Below are 19,678 nucleotides of genomic sequence, written 5' to 3' on the forward strand. Positions count from 1 at the left end.
TTGTTTGCTCTTAAAGGACACTTTCTTAAATAGACTGTTTTGTAAATTTAGATTAAGAATACCTAAAGAGAAATGTTGGCCTCTTATGTATTGAGATGTGAATTTAATGGCGAACGGTTCAGAACTTTCTACAGAAGACATTCCTAATTTATGATCCGGTGACAGTTTCCCAAGCGTAATAACTTGTTTCTTTCTCGACATAAATATATTCCATTCTCGCGCCTCAAGCAGGTCCAATTAAAATAACTCATTTAATTATGCAATTATTTTAACTGTCTGTTAATGAGTAATCTGGGGGCTGGCAATTATGGAAGTTAACCTAAGCACATGTGAAGGTTGCAGATATATATTTTCCATCAATGACAGCAGTGACATTACTCTGAGATGCCCCTCAAACTCCGAGAAATGAATATTCAGCCATAAGATTTCAGCATATTTGTGTTGGTGTCCAGGCATGGTAGTCAATTCTGATGCTTAGTATTTTTTTCAATGAAATGGAAAGACGGCGCTCTCAGGTCACAACAGGATTTTATTCAAAAAGACAATGATGCACAACGCTAAAAAATCGCCGCGTTTCGGGCACACCTGCCCTTTCTCAAGTGCGTAACTTCACACAAAGCTCGGTCAGTCTGGCTTCATCAGGAGGTGAATGACAGAAGGGTATTTATATGCTATCGCGATGTACTGTCATTCACCTCCTGATGAAGCCACACTAAGGCGAAACGCGCGTCGGGGTGTCTTGGTTCCCTCACTCCTGTTGTTCCGGGGTTAACCCCTTATGGTTTACTTACACTGCCAATATGTCTATGGGTATGTATTGACTTTGGACCTATGGCATTCATTGTTATACCTCCTATTTACCTCTTAACTAGTTACTCCTTATTATATGTATAATATACCCCAATTTTGGGGATTTTGTTATAGGAGTTACACTCTTTTGGAGGTCTATATGTATATTTTGTGCACTTTGTTTATTATACATATGTGCATTGTGTTGGTGCAGTGTATTTATTTATTTCTATAAGGATTTGAATAATTAGGATTATATACCATACATATAGGGAGAAACTCTCTGGTTCATCAGTAGTGAGAGGGGTACGGTTCTGTCGGACTGTTTTTATACAGTCGGACCCCTCTGTGTTGCCCTCCATTGTATGTTATATGTTTTGTATGTTTTTTACTGTCTTTTCAATAAAATATATATTTTTATTTATTTTTTGGATTCCTCAATTTTTGTTGTTGTTTAGTTGCATTAGTTTTGAGGTTATTTATTTATTATTGATGGATAAATTTGGTTGGTTGTGACATATTTTGCATATTGATGTGACTGTAAAATCTGTCTTTTATTATAAGCATCTTACATTTTCTTATATACAGAAAGACCCGATTTCCGAGAAATACGTTCATTTGTTGAGAATAAAGCCGAAAGCATCTCAAGGCAAAAACCCCTTGACCTTCTAAAATACAACCGTAAAGCTTTAACAAGGGTATACCCCAAAGGACCAAGAGTCGACTCCTCCAACTATGAGCCCCTGCACCTCTGGTTATGTGGCGCTCAGATGGTGGCTCTCAACTACCAGACACCAGGTATGGATAAATAACATGGGAATTTATGTATTACCTGTTATCGGTTATTCTCAGTCCTCCTAATTTTATCTAATACATAGTAAACATGTTCACACCATTGGCCAATCTCCAAGGCACTGAGGAAACCAAACATCTTCATTTACATTTGTGAAGATTTGTGGACTCTGTGCCAAGCAAAGTGAATGGGAAATAAAACAAGTGTTTATCAGCTAAGTTCCTTAACCCCTTCAGAATCCGGACAATTTTTGTTTATGCGTTTCTGTTTAAATGGTTCCAGTATTCAAAGAGTCACAACTTTATTTTCCAGTTCACATAATTATTATAAAAGGATTTATGTTATGCTAAGCAAATTGTACTGTTTAGTATTCTATATAATGTACTGGGAAGCTGGAAAAAAATTGAGAATGGGGTGAAATTGGGAAAAAAACTGCAATTGTGCCATTTTCTTCTGGGTTTTATATTTATGGCGTTTACCAAGCAGTTAAAATCACACATTGCCTGTATTCCAAAGGTCTGACTAATCACAGAAATACCAAAATTATAAAAAATGTTGGTGTTCTAATACTGTAAAAATATTTTGTAACATTTAAATATACAAAAATTTGTTTTTGTCGCCATATTGTGAAGCCCTTAAATTTTTCATATTTCTGTATTCGGTGTTGTGCTAGGTGCTTTTTTTCAGGTTAAGATGTAGATTTTATTGACACATTTTTGGTAATTTCTCTTTCATTTTCTCAATAGCTAACTGGTGAAAAAAGCACAATGTGAGTGTGTGTGATGCTCTGCTCCAGTTAATGTCCGTTGCTGTCATCCTATAACTGATAACAGCAACAGACATTACAATGGTGCTGTGAACCCAGCCTTATACAATCAGCATCTGCTGTGTGTGAAGAGAGGGCCCAGATATTTACATCCATGTGCAAGAAGAGGTTATTCGAAAAATGCAGTACTTCTGCCTTTTGGATAGTAGTAACACCCAGATCACTGAGGATAGTGAGCAGAGGTCAAGAGGAGAGATGAAATCCATTAACATCTCATATGCCACAGTCAATATCGAATGCGGCATCTAAAAGATTAGATGGTTATCTTGTCAACCCCATCACCACCCGCATTGCAATTTCAACATGCAGTTTTCCTAATGTTTTATTGTGTCAAAAAAAGAATAATAAGTACACATAATTGGTACTGCTGTGTCCATAACATCCCAGACTATAAAATTATCATGTTATTTATCCGACACAGTGAACGCTGTAAAAAATATATAAATAAGAAAAGTGGCTTTTTGTTCATACTGTCGCTCAAAAAAAATGGAACAAAAAGCCAAAATGATAAAAGTTATTGCCAATCAACTCATCTCACAAAAAAAGTCTAATACTGTTCTGTTAACAGAAGAATAAAAAAACCTGTAAGTCTCCAGTGTGACAGAAGAAAATATGGGGGCAATGATCAGGGCCAGTATCCTGTGGGGGGCAGTAAAATACGAGGGATATTAGGTGATGGCCTATTCTTGGGATAGTTTTGTTTACCATAAATATACCTTAGTATAGGGGCAACACATTGGCTCAGTGGATAGCACTGTAGCTTTGCAGCGCTGGAGTCCTGGGTTCGAATTCCACCAGGAACAACATCTGCAAGGAGTTTGTATGTTCTTCCTGTGTTTGCATGGATTTCCTCCCATTCTACAAAAACATACTGATAGGAGGAAAAAAAATTTACATTGTGATCCCTATATGGGGCTACTATCAGATATCATAGAGCAAAAAACAACAGCAATTATATATATATATATATATATGTATATATATATATATATATATATATATATATATATATATATATATATATATATATATTAGTTTGGTCATAATAATTATAAGCAAATACAGTTAAAATATATTTCATATAGATGAGAAAAAGGTTGAGATGGAAATACACCCACTGAGCAGCGACAAAGTATGTTATATATATAATGACCTACTAAATAATAAACATATAATGGCAGCACCATTAAACAATCTTGAGTTATATTTATATCCAAAGGCTAAACACTAACCTATATATATATGTGGTAGCAAAAGAATCTTATTAAACCATGTTATTAAACCATGTAATATAAAGGGGCATAATTAATATTAGTGGGGCAGAAAACACTATAGGTGACAGAAGGCACTGTGGGGCCTCAAAAAAGTGCATGACTTTGCGTTAAAGGGGGCATGATCTAAACATTTTCACAGCATTGCACTTTCCTACCCTGCCTCATTCTGAAACCTTTCTTAAACTATTTGAATCTTACCCCTTGGAAGAACTTGACTACCCTGCACAGACTGCTGACCTTAGCTTCATTGAGCACCTAAGGAAGGAACCACAACCCAGATTGCAAGCCAGAACCTCTTGTCCTAAAAGTACATCAGGCACTGCAAAAAAAGGCGCCAGTCCTATAGTAATCCACAGAGACTGTAGTTAAAAATGATCATTTCTTGTATTTGATTCCCTTTCCAGATCGATACATGCAGATAAATCATGCCATGTTCTCCCACAATGCCCGATGTGGATACATTTTACAGCCAGAGTGTATGAGACAAGACTCTTATGATCCAAGTACTTTGAAGAAACGAGGACAAATGGTTTTGACTATTAGGGTAGGATAAATTCATTTAAGCATAATGTGCAATTGCCTTGAAGTTTGTATATAGTATAACATGAACTCATAATGCTTATGCTCTTAGGTCATTGGAGCTCGTCATCTGCCAAAGCCGGGCCGTGGTATTGCCTGCCCATTTGTAGAGGTAGAGATATGTGGTGGAGAATATGACAACAACAAGTTCCGAACCAGTGTTGTCAGTGAGTAGGAGACTCTGTCTAAAGCAATTACCAAGTATTGATTTTATTCTGCTCATTGAACTTTCCATAAATGTATTGGGGATCAGTCACATGTATTAGTGAAGACATTCTTCTTTCAGTGATGAATACGCTTTTCATCATTTGCTTATTTACATAGGACTGCACAAGCGCCCATGAAGTATAAAGGACGATTGCATCATGTGTTCAAATCTTTATACACATTCCTGAATAGAATAAAAAAATCTAAATTAAAGATCCAGCTCCAAGATGCTTCTAAATTGTTATTTTTTTCATGTTAGATGACAATGGCTTAAACCCTGTGTGGACCACTGTTCAACAGCAGGCCTTGTTCGAGATCCATGAACCAGACCTGGCGTTCCTTAGATTTGTTGTGTATGAAGAAGACATGTTCAGTGACCCCAACTTCTTGGCTCAAAGTACATTTCCTTTAAAGGGACTAAAAACAGGTATTGTACATACACATTGTACGTTTCAGAAAGCTCCTCCTAGTGGTGTCATTAATGGGGTAAAGGTAAACCACTGACTGTTTCCAAGAGCAAAGAAAAGAATTTGGAAAATAGTAAAGGGAAAAAAAAACATGAAAGTATTCTAGTTGATAGTTAAATGTTAAAAGGGGCTTCTGTTTTAAGGCACTTTAAGTTGTTGGAATGACATTCACATCTTCACAAAGAGCACAAATCTCCACAAATCCTACTTGTAACCATTAAACAATTTCTAGGTTACAGATCTGTGCCACTCAAGAATGGTTATGGTGAAACTATAGAGCTGGCTTCCCTTCTGGTCTACTGCCACCTACAAAAACATCTGGTAAGTTGCCAGTTTCCATTATTTAACAAGTATGAACTCTCACATGCACAGTTCCCTCTTAAAACTGCGCCATCATGCAACTTTGTTTTCTAGTCCCAGCAGGTAATTATTTTAATTGACATAAAATATATTTTACACGTTTTATATGTCCCACAAATATGGAATACAATAACATTTTATTTGGTGATGACATTTGTGTATTTTGCATACAGTTAGGATGTAGTGGTTGGAACCATGAAAGAGAACTGAAACAGTCAACAGGGGCAAATAAATAATTCTAGGCCTTCTGTTGGGGGCTCACTGAGCAAATACCATCCAACTGATGTAGGTTTATCAGTCCGCTTAGAGAACAGAATGAAGCCAATTTATTCCCACGTTGCATGGGATTCAGTACAGCAATCTCCATACATTACATTTCTTTCTTAGGAGCAGCCATTGGGAAGTGTCATATATCATTCTCAATGTCTTTTGAAATATCCTAAATAGGACATTTTATTCACCAGGAGGAGGGTCTCAAAATATTTTGATGAATCTACGGTGAACCATGAATCTTTACGACCATTACAGAGTCAAACACTTTGCCAATGTAATCTGAATGTGAAATTAAAACATGAGCGGCGGCCCGATCCATCTGTTCTGTGACTTGAAAACTCCTCAATAAACTGTTATAATTTAATAGTAGGCCTGCTTTGATAAAAAGCACATCTGCAGACACTTAGATGGGAAATGTGAGATCATAAAGGCCTACAGATGGCTCGAAAAAACAGACATTTCTGGGCCTCGATAGCAGAAAGCTGTTGAAGACACTAACAAAGTCTAAATTACACTTCTGATTACGTTGTCAATTTAGGAAAATTGGGTAATTTTTAAAGAATATAATCTAAGTTTTTTTGTTTTTGTATTTTTTTCTGCATTCCGATGCTAATAGGAAGCTTTTCTCCTTCTATCAAATCTTTACATTTATTTCATTACAGTAACTTATGAGACGTCCATAAGGCAGATCTGTGAGACTGAAACTGATGAGCAGACATTTCACTGGAGACACAAAACTTTCTTCTCTACAGTTCTTTAGACATTTAAAAAGATATTAAAACTAAATTCAGATTCTGACTTGAGACCACCATTTATTATCAGCCAAACTCAGGTCTATTGCATGGTCTAGATCATGTCCAAACACCACCAACAAAAACTCAACTATGTAGGTCATGAATTTCGGTGAAATTCCCTATTTAGGCCAGGGTGCAGTGTTTTACAGTCTCTGCAATCTAGTGAATCTCATCCACACATTTCGGGAAAATATGTGCAGAGTTATGCGTCGCACATTTCTACTATGTCAATAGGTTTCCTATTTAATGGCTGTTACCATACAGATGACATACATAGTAACATGTGCTAGGCATTATTACACTTACACTGCATGCAGCTCTTCAACAAAGGTTCTATATAAACCTAGCCAAAGGCTCCGAGATGGTCTGTTCTGATGAAAATAGAGTAGGCCCTAATACATGGGAGCACAGCTGCAGTTCCCGACTGCACCACTACAGTGTATACAGTGTATAGACCTTTGCACACTGTTGCGGTAGCACCAGTATCTGCAGCTATGCTCCCATTCACTTAGGAGCTGAACGGCTTCTGGCAGCATACCTCCCATATGGCTTCTAGAAGCCAAAAGAGCTGATCAGCGTGGGTCTGAATCCTGGATAGGTCTTCAATATCAAACTTTTCAGAGTCTTTGACCCCTTAAATGTAAAATACATAACAGTATTTTTTTTTTTTTTTAGAGTATTAGTTGAGCTCCTTGCTTTCATGCAAGACTCTCTGATACTGTAGTAACTTTAACCCCACCATTAAAGAGAGTCTACTACCTCCTCAAAGCATACTTACCATTACCATGTTACACAGCATATTACAGTGATAAACAATATACCGGTTATATATGCCACTTTTATGGATTTGAAGAAAAACAACTTATGCAAGCCTTATGTAAATTGACATAAAAATACACCCCCACACCCAATACTTTGCTGTGAATTGTGGATAACCATGTGTTCTTTTTTTTAAGGGAATGGGTGAAGAACTGTATTCGTCATCCAGTATGATAGGCCATCACAATGAATTGGCATTATATGACACACATAAGACCGTAAGGGGGGTCCCCAGCAGAGAACCTATGGTGAGACAACATGGGGTGGATGGCAGAGGAGCTATAGTCCCAGAACCAGTGAAAAGGTAAGGATGGAGGTTGTGGATGGACCAGAAAATCTGACAACAGGATTATTTGTAAAGAGCTGAATGATGCATGTATGCGGAGACCTGTAGTCTGCCCCGAGACCAAACGCTTTATACTGGTGGTGGCAGCTGTCTTTCTATCCTTTTGCACTTGGTACTCAGAAGCGTTTCTCACTGTCCTTGATGTGGTAACATATTTGGATTGTGGTTCACCTGTATATAACACGCTAGTGCGTTAGGAAACTGGTTTACAGCTACATTATTCACTTGACTGGTGGCGGTTACTCTTTCACTAACACTGGTGTTTACTCTCTGCTGGCGGTGGCATTTATTTCCGATATTGGTGGTGTTGTGTATTTCAACAGTTCAGTTATTTTTCTATTAATATCAGGCTACAGGTAAGCAATATTATGTTGTTTCTATCTTCCTATATTTCCTAGTGAAAGTTATTAAATATAATTTCAGTACAGGAGGAATCATTTTTAACTAACACTAGATTACAACTTCTACAATAACAAGAGCCTATAGGCCAGCACAGAGTTCTTTAAAAGGGTTGTCCAGGATATACAGTTTTTTGCTGGGGAAGGTGAAAAAACAAAAAAAAACATACTCGCTTGTCTCCGGTGTCTCACACTGCAGTTCGATCCTGCTTGTCCAGGGGTGTTCGCTGCTAATCAGGGGACACCGGAGTATGTTTTTTTTACTTTTCACTTTTCGGCCTCCTTGAAAAAAATTATGTATCCTGGACAACTCCTACAATGTAAGAAATATAATGTGATGTATCAGTCATCATTGTGCTCCAACACATCAAGTTTAAGAACACAATTCAGAGCGGACAGGCCTGCAACCTAGCAAACAGGCGGTAGTGACGGCTACAGAATAATAACTATGGGGGTGGAATATTGACAGTCATTGCTGCTGCCTTCGGATTGTGCAGCAGCCATCGTATAGAAAACTAGTGTTTGATGTCAATTAGATATTCTAATAGACTTAATTGAAGGTCATATTATAAATATAAGACCACAGATTCAGTAACTTGCACGAACACTTTCCTGCCAGGTCAACTTTGACCCTAAGTAAATGACCTAACTGCACAACATCTTTAAAGAAATACCTCCCCCCCCCCATCCTTATTTCGATATAACATTCACTTGACTCACTGTGTATGACCGACCTATAAGTGGCCAACAACAAACCAGGATTCTCAGGAGCCAGTCAGTGATAGGTGACCATTATGCAGAGTATAATGGTGGTGGTGGTGGTTTGTACAGACACTAAATGTTTACTTTGCACAAGGAAAATAATTATTACAGTTATTCCTTATCTCTCTCTAATTCCATTTCTTATCTCAGGAATCGGAAAAGTCAATCCACAAGTTGATCCTGAATTCTAAGGTAAAGGTTTGTGTTCTGGTACTACTGAACTAGAGCAGCCAAATAGGCAATGAATCAGCCCCATCATCCTATATTAGGACCTCAGCAATAAATCTTCCTAGAAATACATTTTTATATGTACTACTGCGCAAATGGCCAGACTAGCCATTCAACCATGTAGGTTGTAATCCAGCTTTCTGAGAACCAGATAACGCTAAGAAGCAGCTGAATCAGTATTAGAATCAGTAGTAATATGAAAGGACAACTCAAGGATTTAAAGATGAAGAAGAGCTGACTTTGTCATTTCACACAGTATAAAGGAAACCTGTAACATGGAAAATGCAGCCCTATCTGCAGGCCGTATGCTATGTGCTGTCAATCACTGCCCCCATGATTAAATGTCACATTCTAAGCATACAAAGAGCAAAGAGAAAATGAATAAATGACAAGTTATACTTAATATCAATCTGCGCGACTACTCCTGCACTTTAACATGCCTGCAGATTAGACTGCATTTTTAATGGGACAGGTTCCCTTTAAAGTGTCATTTTAGGTTCCTGGGCTCCAGTGCTAAGCCTGAGCCTGGGGTCAACAGTATTTGAATTGCCCCCCACCCCCTTAGGCACAGGTTTTACTACAACCAGCCTTATGTACAATTTACATTCCCCTATAGTTGATGTGGCAGTACTATAGGAAACACAGAGGTATTTTATTTATTTTACACAGGACTAAAGGTAAATCATCTGCAGTGTATTGACTAGGTACACAAGCCAACAAAAGTCAAACAACAGTTAATAAGTGACTACAGACCAGCAAACAGAAAACCCCATTATCTACATATTACAATATATAGTATGGATGTGCAGGCTTTATGTCACTTCAGTGCCAGACCTTCAGTCTTCAGTCTATAGTACAGGTAGAGGCCGGATAGTTAACACAGGTGAAATGTCTGTCTAGAGGTCTGACTTAATGTTAGGTAGTTGTCTGTGGTCTGTAGGTTAGGAGGGTTATATGGGGAAATAACATATTCCTCAGTGGATTCATTGCACTGGATAAGCCTACTTACTAAAATACATGCTGGCCCCCAGCCGCTCCCATTTTTAGGTTTGTAGAGAGCAGTGCAGAGGAGCCAGAAGTTTTGTTCCTCTGACTTTCAGGCATGTGACTGATCCCACTCAGTCCATGTACAAGGAGAAGGAGTAGAGCTAAGATGGTCACATGACTGAGAGTCGGAGTGGCAGAAGTGGAGGAAGAGGAAAAAGATTTCCGGCCCCCTGCTGCACTGAAAAACTAAGACACATATACGTTACCAAGTAATCTTATCCAGGGCAATGAATACACTGAGAAACTTATTTTCCCCCAACCCTCTTAATGCTGACAGTGCCCAGCATATGCTACAATATTTCTTATCTAAAAGAATTCTTACTTCATGACTTGTGCCAGTAATACATCAGCCTGTGCTTCTAGTAACAATATCTGTATCATTATTATATTACACTTATATGTTCTTTTGTATCAGTTTTGAACCATTTATCACTAGTCCGCCACATACAGACAGTCTTATGAGTGCCAAGTGCAAATACATAAAGGTCATTAGATAAGAAGTCTAAAGTCAAGAGACTGGTGTGCAGCGTTTATTGCTTCTATACATATTATATACTACATATTATGTACAGTCACATTAATGATCTGCTGACCATAATTTCATGAGATAAACAACAGCAGTGAGAATACCAAGAACTCCCACGGTACAGCTTGCAGAAACATTCTCCGAGGGGTTGTGTAACATACCTGGCATCCAACTAAAAAGGGAAATTGTAAGCAGAGGCCTGCATCCTAGCTTCACCCTTCAGCCAGGCAGCATGGCCAAGAATCATCCGTTTCTCTGATCTGACAAAGCATAGAGCAGGCTCGGCTTTTTGACGGATTTGGGGGTGGAATTCGTCCGTGAATCTCTGTAGCGTGAATAGTGAGCCTAACCAGTACAATGTGAGATCTTGCTATTCATGTCCTTGTTTCATGAATCATTGGTCATCAGAAATTCTCATATAATTACTATATTATTATTATTATTTTAACAATATTTACATGTGATGAGGATATCTATCCCTTTTACTTTACTTGTAGCATTGTTTAATAAAATATATTATTTAAAGGGATTTTTATTTTATGTAGATTGTGAGCCCCATTTAGGGATCACAATGCACATTTTTTTTCTTCATTTAAGTATGTCTTTGTAGAATGGGAGGAAATCCACATAAACACGGGGAGAACATACAAACTCCTTGCAGATGTTGTTCCTGGTGGGATTCGAACCCAGGACTCCAGCGCTGCAAGACTGCAGCTCTAACCAAGGGTTGCCCCTTATTTAAAGGGATTCTATCATTAAAATACTATTTTTTCTGTGTACCATGTCGGAATAGCCTTAAGAAAGGCTATTCTTCTCCTACCTTTAGATGTCTTCTCCGTGCCACCGTTCAGTAGAAATCCCGGTTTTCATCGGTATGCAAATGAGTGCTCTCGCAGTACTGGGGGCGGGCACCAGCGCTCAAACAGCACTGGGGGCGTCCCCAATGCTGTGAGAGAACTCTCCAGCGCAGACTCCATCTTAAACGGCCTCTCTTTGCGTCTTCTTCCGGCACTGGCTTCAACCTTCTAGGCCTCGGGCAGCCAACTGCACATGCCTGCCGGCCACAAGAAAATGGACGCTTAAAATACTGTGTGCCACGTGCCAGAATGTGCGTGCGTTAACTTCGCGGGAACTAGTCCTTAGACTTCATGACAATGCAGATCAGTGGTTAGCACACATGTCTTGCAGTGCTAGCTTCAATTCCAGCCAAGAACAACACCTGCAAGGAGTTTGTATGTTCTCCCCATGTTTGCGTGGGTTTCCTCTGGGTACTCCAATTTCCTCCCACACTCCAAAGACATACTGAAAGGGAATGTAGATTATTTGCCCTACTTGGGACAGTGACAATATCTTTGTACAGCATTGCAAAATATGATGGTGCTATATAAATAAAAATAAATACTTTAAGCACCATGCTTCCACTCAGCTTAGAACCCAGAGAAGATGCTGCCAAAATATGGCCCCTATCATGCTCTTCACCTCTCATTGGGCCAGAAGGGCAGTCATGGCTGCATTGCATTGTAGTATATATTCTTGGGAGTGTTCAGTATTCTATAATAAAGAGTGTACTCACCACTGGCAGGGAGTCTATCACCACAACCTAACCCTGCAGATAGATAGGTTAGGGTCACCTGAATTAAACATATTCCCTAATGAACTGGTGTCTCTGTTGCCGATATTGCTGTTTTTGTCAATTTCCAAATGAGTATAATGGATAAGAGGCAATGCTCCAGAGAGCTCATTTGTATATTGACAAAAACCGGGATCCCGGTAATGGAGGCAGCGATTCACAAGGGGAAAACATTGTTTGATTCAGGTGACCCTAACCTACAGTATTTGTGGGGCTGGATTGAAATTACTGGGGTCCCTTTAATGTGACTAGCGTATAAGCCATTTTGAGGCAGATTTACTAATACTTTCTAAAAGTAAAACAGCACAAAATTTAGACTAGACAGCCTTATCAAAGTGTCTAATACTGAATGATTAGTCTGACAGATCTTTAGACTGTCTAATCTAACTTTACACCATCTATTAGTTAGCTTAGTTCTTGACAAGAAAATGCCCCAACATTTTGGCACATTTTTGGCTGATGGTGTTGGATCCTAAGCCAAGTTCCCTTCCTGGAAATCCATGCCCTTTTTGCAACAACTGTTCTAAATCTGTTACTAAATGTGATGTAAAGTATAGAATTTCTGCGCATTTGCAATACTGGAGATCAACTTTGTTTCCTCCGCTAGCATTTAGTAAATTACATTTTTTTTCCCTTTCTCTTTTAGGTTAGGAGAGAAACGTATCAGTAATAGCAAATTTTATTCTTAATGATCGCATGGTAAATGGCCAAGTTCCTCAGATGCGGAAAAAAATCATGAACATAGTTCTTCAAGAGAATCTTAGTATTGGATAATATAATTCGACATGGTGCCTCCATGTTTTGGTTCACAATAGATGGGTAATCACAAACTTACTGTAGCACGGCCAGTGCCATCCTCAGGAATGTTGTCATATTATTAAAATAAGTGTGAAAAACTGTTCTAAGCTACACAAGAGCTCATCCTGAATGTCTGAAGACCAGAAGAACTCATTGTCTCACACTGGATTGCCATGTTGTCCTACAACAGATGGGTTTCATGCTTCGCTTTGAGTTATTTTCTATGCTTGGACGGTTCTCCCCATTATATACTATCACGCAGACCCTTGGGGTTGTCACAAATGCAACCAGGACAAATATTCTGAAAGCACTGCCTCACTCTTAACTGTGTTTGACCTATTAAATTATGGAAACGTATGTACATTAAACATGTAAAAGAAAACTGCCATATCGTCTATACAAATGTGGCACAACCACAGTGCCACCACCACCACCACCAATTCTATCTTCTCCCATAAAGGTGAAGCCTATCGATAAGGGGGCAAAATTCCTTTGGACCAAAAAAAAATCCAAAAAAAATCCAATCTTTGGTTAGTTGTTGAATTCCATAAAGAACCTCAATTTCTCACGAAACTCCAATAAGTTAATGGCACAAATGATAAAATATCATCTTTATTGATATACTCTAAAACAATAATTCGCCCGGGTATAAATTTAATAAAAAGATATATGTACCCTCGCCCTTCACGAATTCTAACCTATATAGGTATAATGTCATAAGGTCAAATAACAACCCAATTCTAAGTAGAAAAACGTTCTCTCCACTATCCTCAAGGAGAATGTGTCCTAATTTACAAGTAAGGGCATGCTCTTGTTGATATATATTCTAATCATCAGGGCACACTACAAATAGTATCCTGTCTATTTAGGACAATGAGAGTACTCTCTTAGTGTGAAAGGGTCCATAAAAATTGCACAATCCTTATGCCTAGAACGATTAGGGAGGGTTGCTGGTCATCAATATTCTCAGCCTCTACTGACCAAGGACACACCAAAAGTGCAACATAATTCTCACATATTGCACATTCGGCCGGATCGCTGTAATACACTACTAGCCCACTCAAATTTTTTGTGCGTTATAGTATTTATTGGGAGGGAAGGGGTAAATTTTAATTTTAGGGTAACCTGCTGGCGAATCCTAGGAACAACTCGCCCCAGTAGCCCCACAACCCTCACAATGTGTATGGTGTCTGTGTTATAGATTATATTTTAACATTTGTGCCATTACCTTGTTGGAACTTTGGTTAGTTGTTGCCATACACATTAAATGGAAAACTCATTTTAACAACAGCTATTCCTTCCAAAACCCGGCTGGACCAAGCATGCATGTGCACTCAATAGGGAGATGGGTATAAGCTGCTGCCAGACATCTCTACAACAGCTTATTGCATCTCCAGACTGGGCATACTGAAATCCAACATGCACGATTCTTCTTTTCCCCCTAAGTTTCAAATTAGCCTACAAAATGGCTTCCTTAATAAAAACTAAAAAGACTGGTTCATATAATCCTTAGTACTGATTTAACAAACCAACTATACTAATATTACTTTAATCTGGCCATTTGTTAATTCATCACTTTTTTTCTGCATTGACTATAAAAATAATCCACTGCGTTATAAGACTCAGAAGACTCGGTGGTATCTTTCCAGAGATTTTTTTGATCCTTATAATTTTGCATATTCAATAATTTGTTAGAATTTGTCAGATCCATAGATCTATTATGGCACTGAATGTATAGAAAGATCATAAACACAGTAAGGCTAGGGTCACATCTGTGCAGGGCTCTCTGTTGCTTCGTAGGCACTAAAACATTGGGTATCCAAGGACACTGATGGACCCTGTACAGTATAATGGGGTACGCTGAGTGTCCACTGTTTCTATTCTAAAACTGTTAAAGCCAATTACTGGCAGTTTCTGCGGCGGAGACTCCAGCACAAATGTGAACTTAGCTTTATATTGTGGTCTTTGAGTGTATGTTAAACTTGTTTAGTGTGTTTTTATTATTAGGTGTTTGCTTGTGTTTTCATACTTTTCATTTGAGTTTTGAAACCTACTGAACTGATCAAAATGGTGCCAGAAATAAAAAAAAATCTAGCACTTGGAAAATACTGTAAAACATTGTCAGACTTGATGCTAAGGGCAACAGATCACTTTTACTTAAGACAGTTTGGAGACACAAATCCCTCTCTGCATTAAATTCTACTTTACTTATATGATTGTTTACAAAACAGGCGGTGTGTCTGTCACCAGCATTGTCAGAATATAATGTAATGATATACACACACACACACATATATATCTATATATATATCTATATATCAGGAGCCATGTACAAAATATAGTGGAGACCAACAGTTGAGACTTTCCATATAGCGACCAACCAGATCATTTCTTTTCTCTTTTCTTACCTGCACTGAAGAAATAAAGCTCAATTCTGATTGGTGGGAGGTGACCATTGTAACCAACCAGATCTCTTCTTTCATTTTTCTAAGGCTGGGTTCACACCTGCACCTGTATTCTGAGTGGGGTTTCCATCCCCGAAACTGCTTAAAAAAATGCAGAGAGAAAAGTGCCACAGAAGGACTTTTCTCTCTGCATTTTTTGGGCGAAAACCCAGCGGACCCCATTATAGTCTATAGTTCACATGTTTCCCCAAGTGGTCCCAAAGAGCAGAAACTCAGGCACAGGTGTGAATCTAGCATATCCTGTACATGGAGCTGGGATCTGGTTCTGTAATAGGATCTTCACATTTTAGAAACAAGTGACCTTAATGCCCATTGCAACCTGCATGACATCGGCTTTCATGTTCTGCACTGAATTTATTGTGAAGTGTGATAGGTGGCCATTCTTATTTCTATGAGCGGATTTTGTACGTGAAGCCATCATGCCACATATCACAACCTGAAACTGAGTGAGAGAGGTGCGATGAGTGCGAGTATAATTTATTTCACTGTATGTTACTTGTATTTCATCTCAGATAATCTGAAGCTGAAAAACTAGCTGAGCTTTATAAAGAAAATTTAAATATTCAGATGTGATTGTACAGTAGTGTGTCCCCCTCCTCCAGGAAGCTGAGATATGAGATGGTGGCATCAGTCACCCTGCGCTAGACTGCCCACTGCCACCTGAAGCACTGTATGGCAGAGTTCTCCCAGAGTTTCTGTAGGATTTCTTTTTTGACCAGTGTTGACAGACAGACGTGTGGCTGGTTAGCGGCATACAGGGTGATTATGCCATCCATGGTGCTCCTCATACAGTATCTCAGCTTCCAGGACCCCTGATTCAGTGCAACATGAAGGATGAAGGAGGGGAAGCAATACTGGGTTTTCCTGAAGTCACCCAAGTTTTTCAGCCTTTAGTAGCCTCTCAGCCATCCTCATGCGCATCAGCCTTTTATACCTGAACCTGTAAAGCCTTGTGCAGAATGCATGACCTGAATGTGTCTTATAATGTGGTTATGTGTGAAATGACAAATATTAGACAATGAGGTTTAATTTAATATTGGCACCTTTATAAAGCAGATTTGTTCTTTGTTGATTGTTTTAATAAAGGTTTGCAATTGCGTATATAATACATCTGTGCGTGTGTATGCATTCTGTCTCACGTAACTTGTCAGCTTTAACCCTACTATACCTTGGTAAAATTTAGATCTTGTTTTCACCATTTCCTAACAAAATTTATACTTTTCCATTTACATAGCCATGAGGTTGTATATTTTATTGGCAATATTGAAGATCCTACCCATTGTTTTGCTTTGCATCGCCATACTCTGACCCCTAGATCTTTTTCCTATCTATGGAGCTTTGTGAAGGGTCATTTTATGTGGATCATCTTTAGTTTAATTGGCACCATTTTAATTACTGCGCACCGTGGACTTTCAGGGAGAATATTTTGGATATGCTATGTAACCTATACTGAGGAAGGGGAGTAAACCATGCTGTGTCCATCACCCATTATGCATGGTGAATTTTGTGTCACTACTGAAAAGTTATCTCTACAGAACAAGAAGTGTTAACATTAAGTTCACACAGAAGAATTTGCCATGGATTTCACCCCCAAATCTGCTAAAGATTACGCCCAGATTCTGCCTTCCATTGTTTTCAATGGGAGGCAGAGATGGCAGCAGGACGCTGAACACATAAGCATCCTGCTCATGTGGATTCCACAGCTTGAGTCTCCATGCTGATGAGGCCCATTCATCTCAGTAGTGGAAAGCCGTGATGGAACGCCAAAGCCTTGCATCAGCATCCTGTTATGGAAAGCACGCAGACGGAAAATGGCAGCGTAAAATGAAGCTCATTTTACGCTCTGGGAACTTACCATAAGTGAAAATGCCATTTACTTAATAGTGATAGTAATGATTTTTTTTTTTTTTTAATATGTTTAACATAAAATTCAGCTTTAAAATTGGTCCTGGTAAAATCCATTTAGAGGGGTTTACTGACGGTTTAGAGATACAAACCATATGCCATAGAGTCGTACACAAAATATCATAATTCACAATCCCTGTCTACAGGTGGTGTGTAATGATGCTACTCCCAACACAGGAGCAGTTATAGGGAATATGATTTCCCCACTGTTGCTTTGGTCATTTACATAAACATGATTCTTGTAAATGGAGCAAGTACACATTGGATACCTAAGCAATAGCAAGTGAGATGCCGTATAGTGATAAATGTACAGAATAGAAATAGATTTTAATTAACAAGATCATTTATTTTTACATATTTTGTAGAAATTGTGTCACAAACCTGAGACATTTACAAGGCAGGTTTTTTTCTGTTACAGTCCAGACCCAGTTAAACAAAATACATAAATGGAAGGCAGTAAACGCACAGGAATGTGTCTGTGTGTCTAATAGGAATGAAGACAATAAAAAAAGATGCAAAAATGTACAAACGTTTGAGGTATTTTAACATTTTAGAAAAAAACGTAGACAAACTGCATTACAGAAAGTAATAGCCACCAGTCGAGGGCCTGATTCCTATTCTCTGGTATTCGGTTCCCATCAATAAGCTGTCACAGTGTCAGCCCATTGGGGTTTCAGGCAGTGCAGTTTGCAAAACTACTGTCTCTCTGTCTTTTGCACATGTAAAAAAATTTCAACATAGTTGCCATTGCTTCATCAGTAGTAAAAGGGGGCCATGTCACTAGTGTGAACAGAGTCTTAAGCTAAGGCTCCACGGGAAAAACTGCAGCAGCAAGGCATCGTGGTTCTTCCTGCAGCGCTTTTACACAGAAAGTTTCAGAATTTTCCTCCACAGACTTTCTGTTACAATTATACCTTTGGAAACACTGGCGGTTTCCCCATAGGTATAAATGACATGCTGCAATTTCCCAAACCATGCCGGTTTTGGAAATCGCAACATGTCTGCACCGCAGTTTTTACCGCAAAGTGGGCATGGGATTCGCTAGAATCCCATCCACTTTGCCCTTACTGTAAAACGCCGCAGGCAAATTGTGGCATTTCCGTCCCGTGGGGCCCCGGCTTTAAAGAGGTTGCCCACAAAGTACATAGAGCAGGACCTTTGTCCCCCCTCCCCAAGTTACAGTACTCTCATTCACTTCATTGGGAGTGCCGTATATAACCAAAGTACAGTATTCAGCTATCTCTACCTTTCCCATTGAGATGAATGGAAAACCTTAGTGCTGTTATGAGTTGAGTAGATGCTTCTGCACCTTCTGCTCTTCATTATTATATCCCGTAATAAAAAGCAAATAATATGGTCAACTGGCACCATCTCTTTATTTTTATTATTTTATTAATGCTGAATATCTTGTGGCCAAAACATGAAATGGTCTATGAAGTAGGCAGCATTATAGGCCTAAATAATAATGTGCAATTTTATCAACAGGTAGAGAATGATTTATGTGCAATAATGTCCTGTATGAGAAAATACATAAATATTTGAAAAGGAAAAGCTTAGTAAATTGAGAAGATCAATTAGTAGTAGTCCTGTATGAAAGCTGAATATGTGCTACAAGTTACAGAATCTGTTCCATAGACATAAGATAAAAGTATATATTACACGTAATGTCTAGAGACAGCTCAAGGCCCTAAAAAAAGGGTCAGAATCCTCTTTGGATGTTTTATTCACTGCTGCTCTAGATTGCTCCCACAATTTCATGGACCATAGAAGCAGTCAGAGGGGAGGGAGGACTGGGGGTAAATGGTGAAATAGTGTCACGGCTGCAAGCTAGCCTAGTCAGAGGGCAGTAATTGCCTATGAAATTCGATTTTTCTACCTCGAAGCCAGTGCAAAATGTGTATAAAATACACCTGTGTATAAAATAAAATGAAATAAAATATATATTTCTGCATATGCAGAAAAAAACGGACAGAAATAAGGAATGGTATAACAGACAACCATCCATTTTCATCCATTATATGTCTGTTAGCCATAGACATTAAAGGGGTTGTCCCATCACAAGGATCCTATCTATACTGCTTGTTAATGTGGATTTAAGACATTTCCTAAATACAATGCTTCAGCACAACTGCTTTGTTTGTGCACTATATTACTTTATTCAATTCGTTGTGGCCACAGCCCTGACTTAGCCGCTCATGAGTCAAATGATGTATCTGCTGCTCTCAGTGGGGGGAGGGAGGAGGGGATAAGTGCACGGGAGCGAGCCTGTGTATCTAGCTATTCCTGTGTCTACACCACGTGACCTAGCTTCCTGCTATCAAATAGAGGAGAGGAGCTGCTTTCATTTCTTCTGTTCTCCCAGTTATCAGGCTAGCTAATTCAATTGTGTTCA

General features: G+C 38.8%; 1 protein-coding gene across 1 annotated transcript in view; it reads left to right on the plus strand.

Annotated features, from left to right (window-relative positions):
- Nucleotides 1-13,544, plus strand: part of PLCG2 (phospholipase C gamma 2) — a 109,771-nt gene extending 96,227 nt beyond the window's left edge. The window contains exons 27-33 of the mRNA XM_075282050.1: nucleotides 1,378-1,587; nucleotides 4,087-4,226; nucleotides 4,314-4,428; nucleotides 4,728-4,895; nucleotides 5,168-5,256; nucleotides 7,319-7,485; nucleotides 12,765-13,544. Coding sequence (XP_075138151.1) covers nucleotides 1,378-1,587; nucleotides 4,087-4,226; nucleotides 4,314-4,428; nucleotides 4,728-4,895; nucleotides 5,168-5,256; nucleotides 7,319-7,485; nucleotides 12,765-12,807 — 932 coding nt within the window. The 3' untranslated portion in view covers nucleotides 12,808-13,544. The remainder of the gene's footprint in view (nucleotides 1-1,377; nucleotides 1,588-4,086; nucleotides 4,227-4,313; nucleotides 4,429-4,727; nucleotides 4,896-5,167; nucleotides 5,257-7,318; nucleotides 7,486-12,764) is intronic.
- The last annotated feature ends 6,134 nt before the right edge of the window (nucleotides 13,545-19,678 follow it).

This window comes from Leptodactylus fuscus, chromosome 7, assembly GCF_031893055.1.
Source record: "Leptodactylus fuscus isolate aLepFus1 chromosome 7, aLepFus1.hap2, whole genome shotgun sequence".
Lineage (NCBI taxonomy): Eukaryota > Metazoa > Chordata > Amphibia > Anura > Leptodactylidae > Leptodactylus > Leptodactylus fuscus.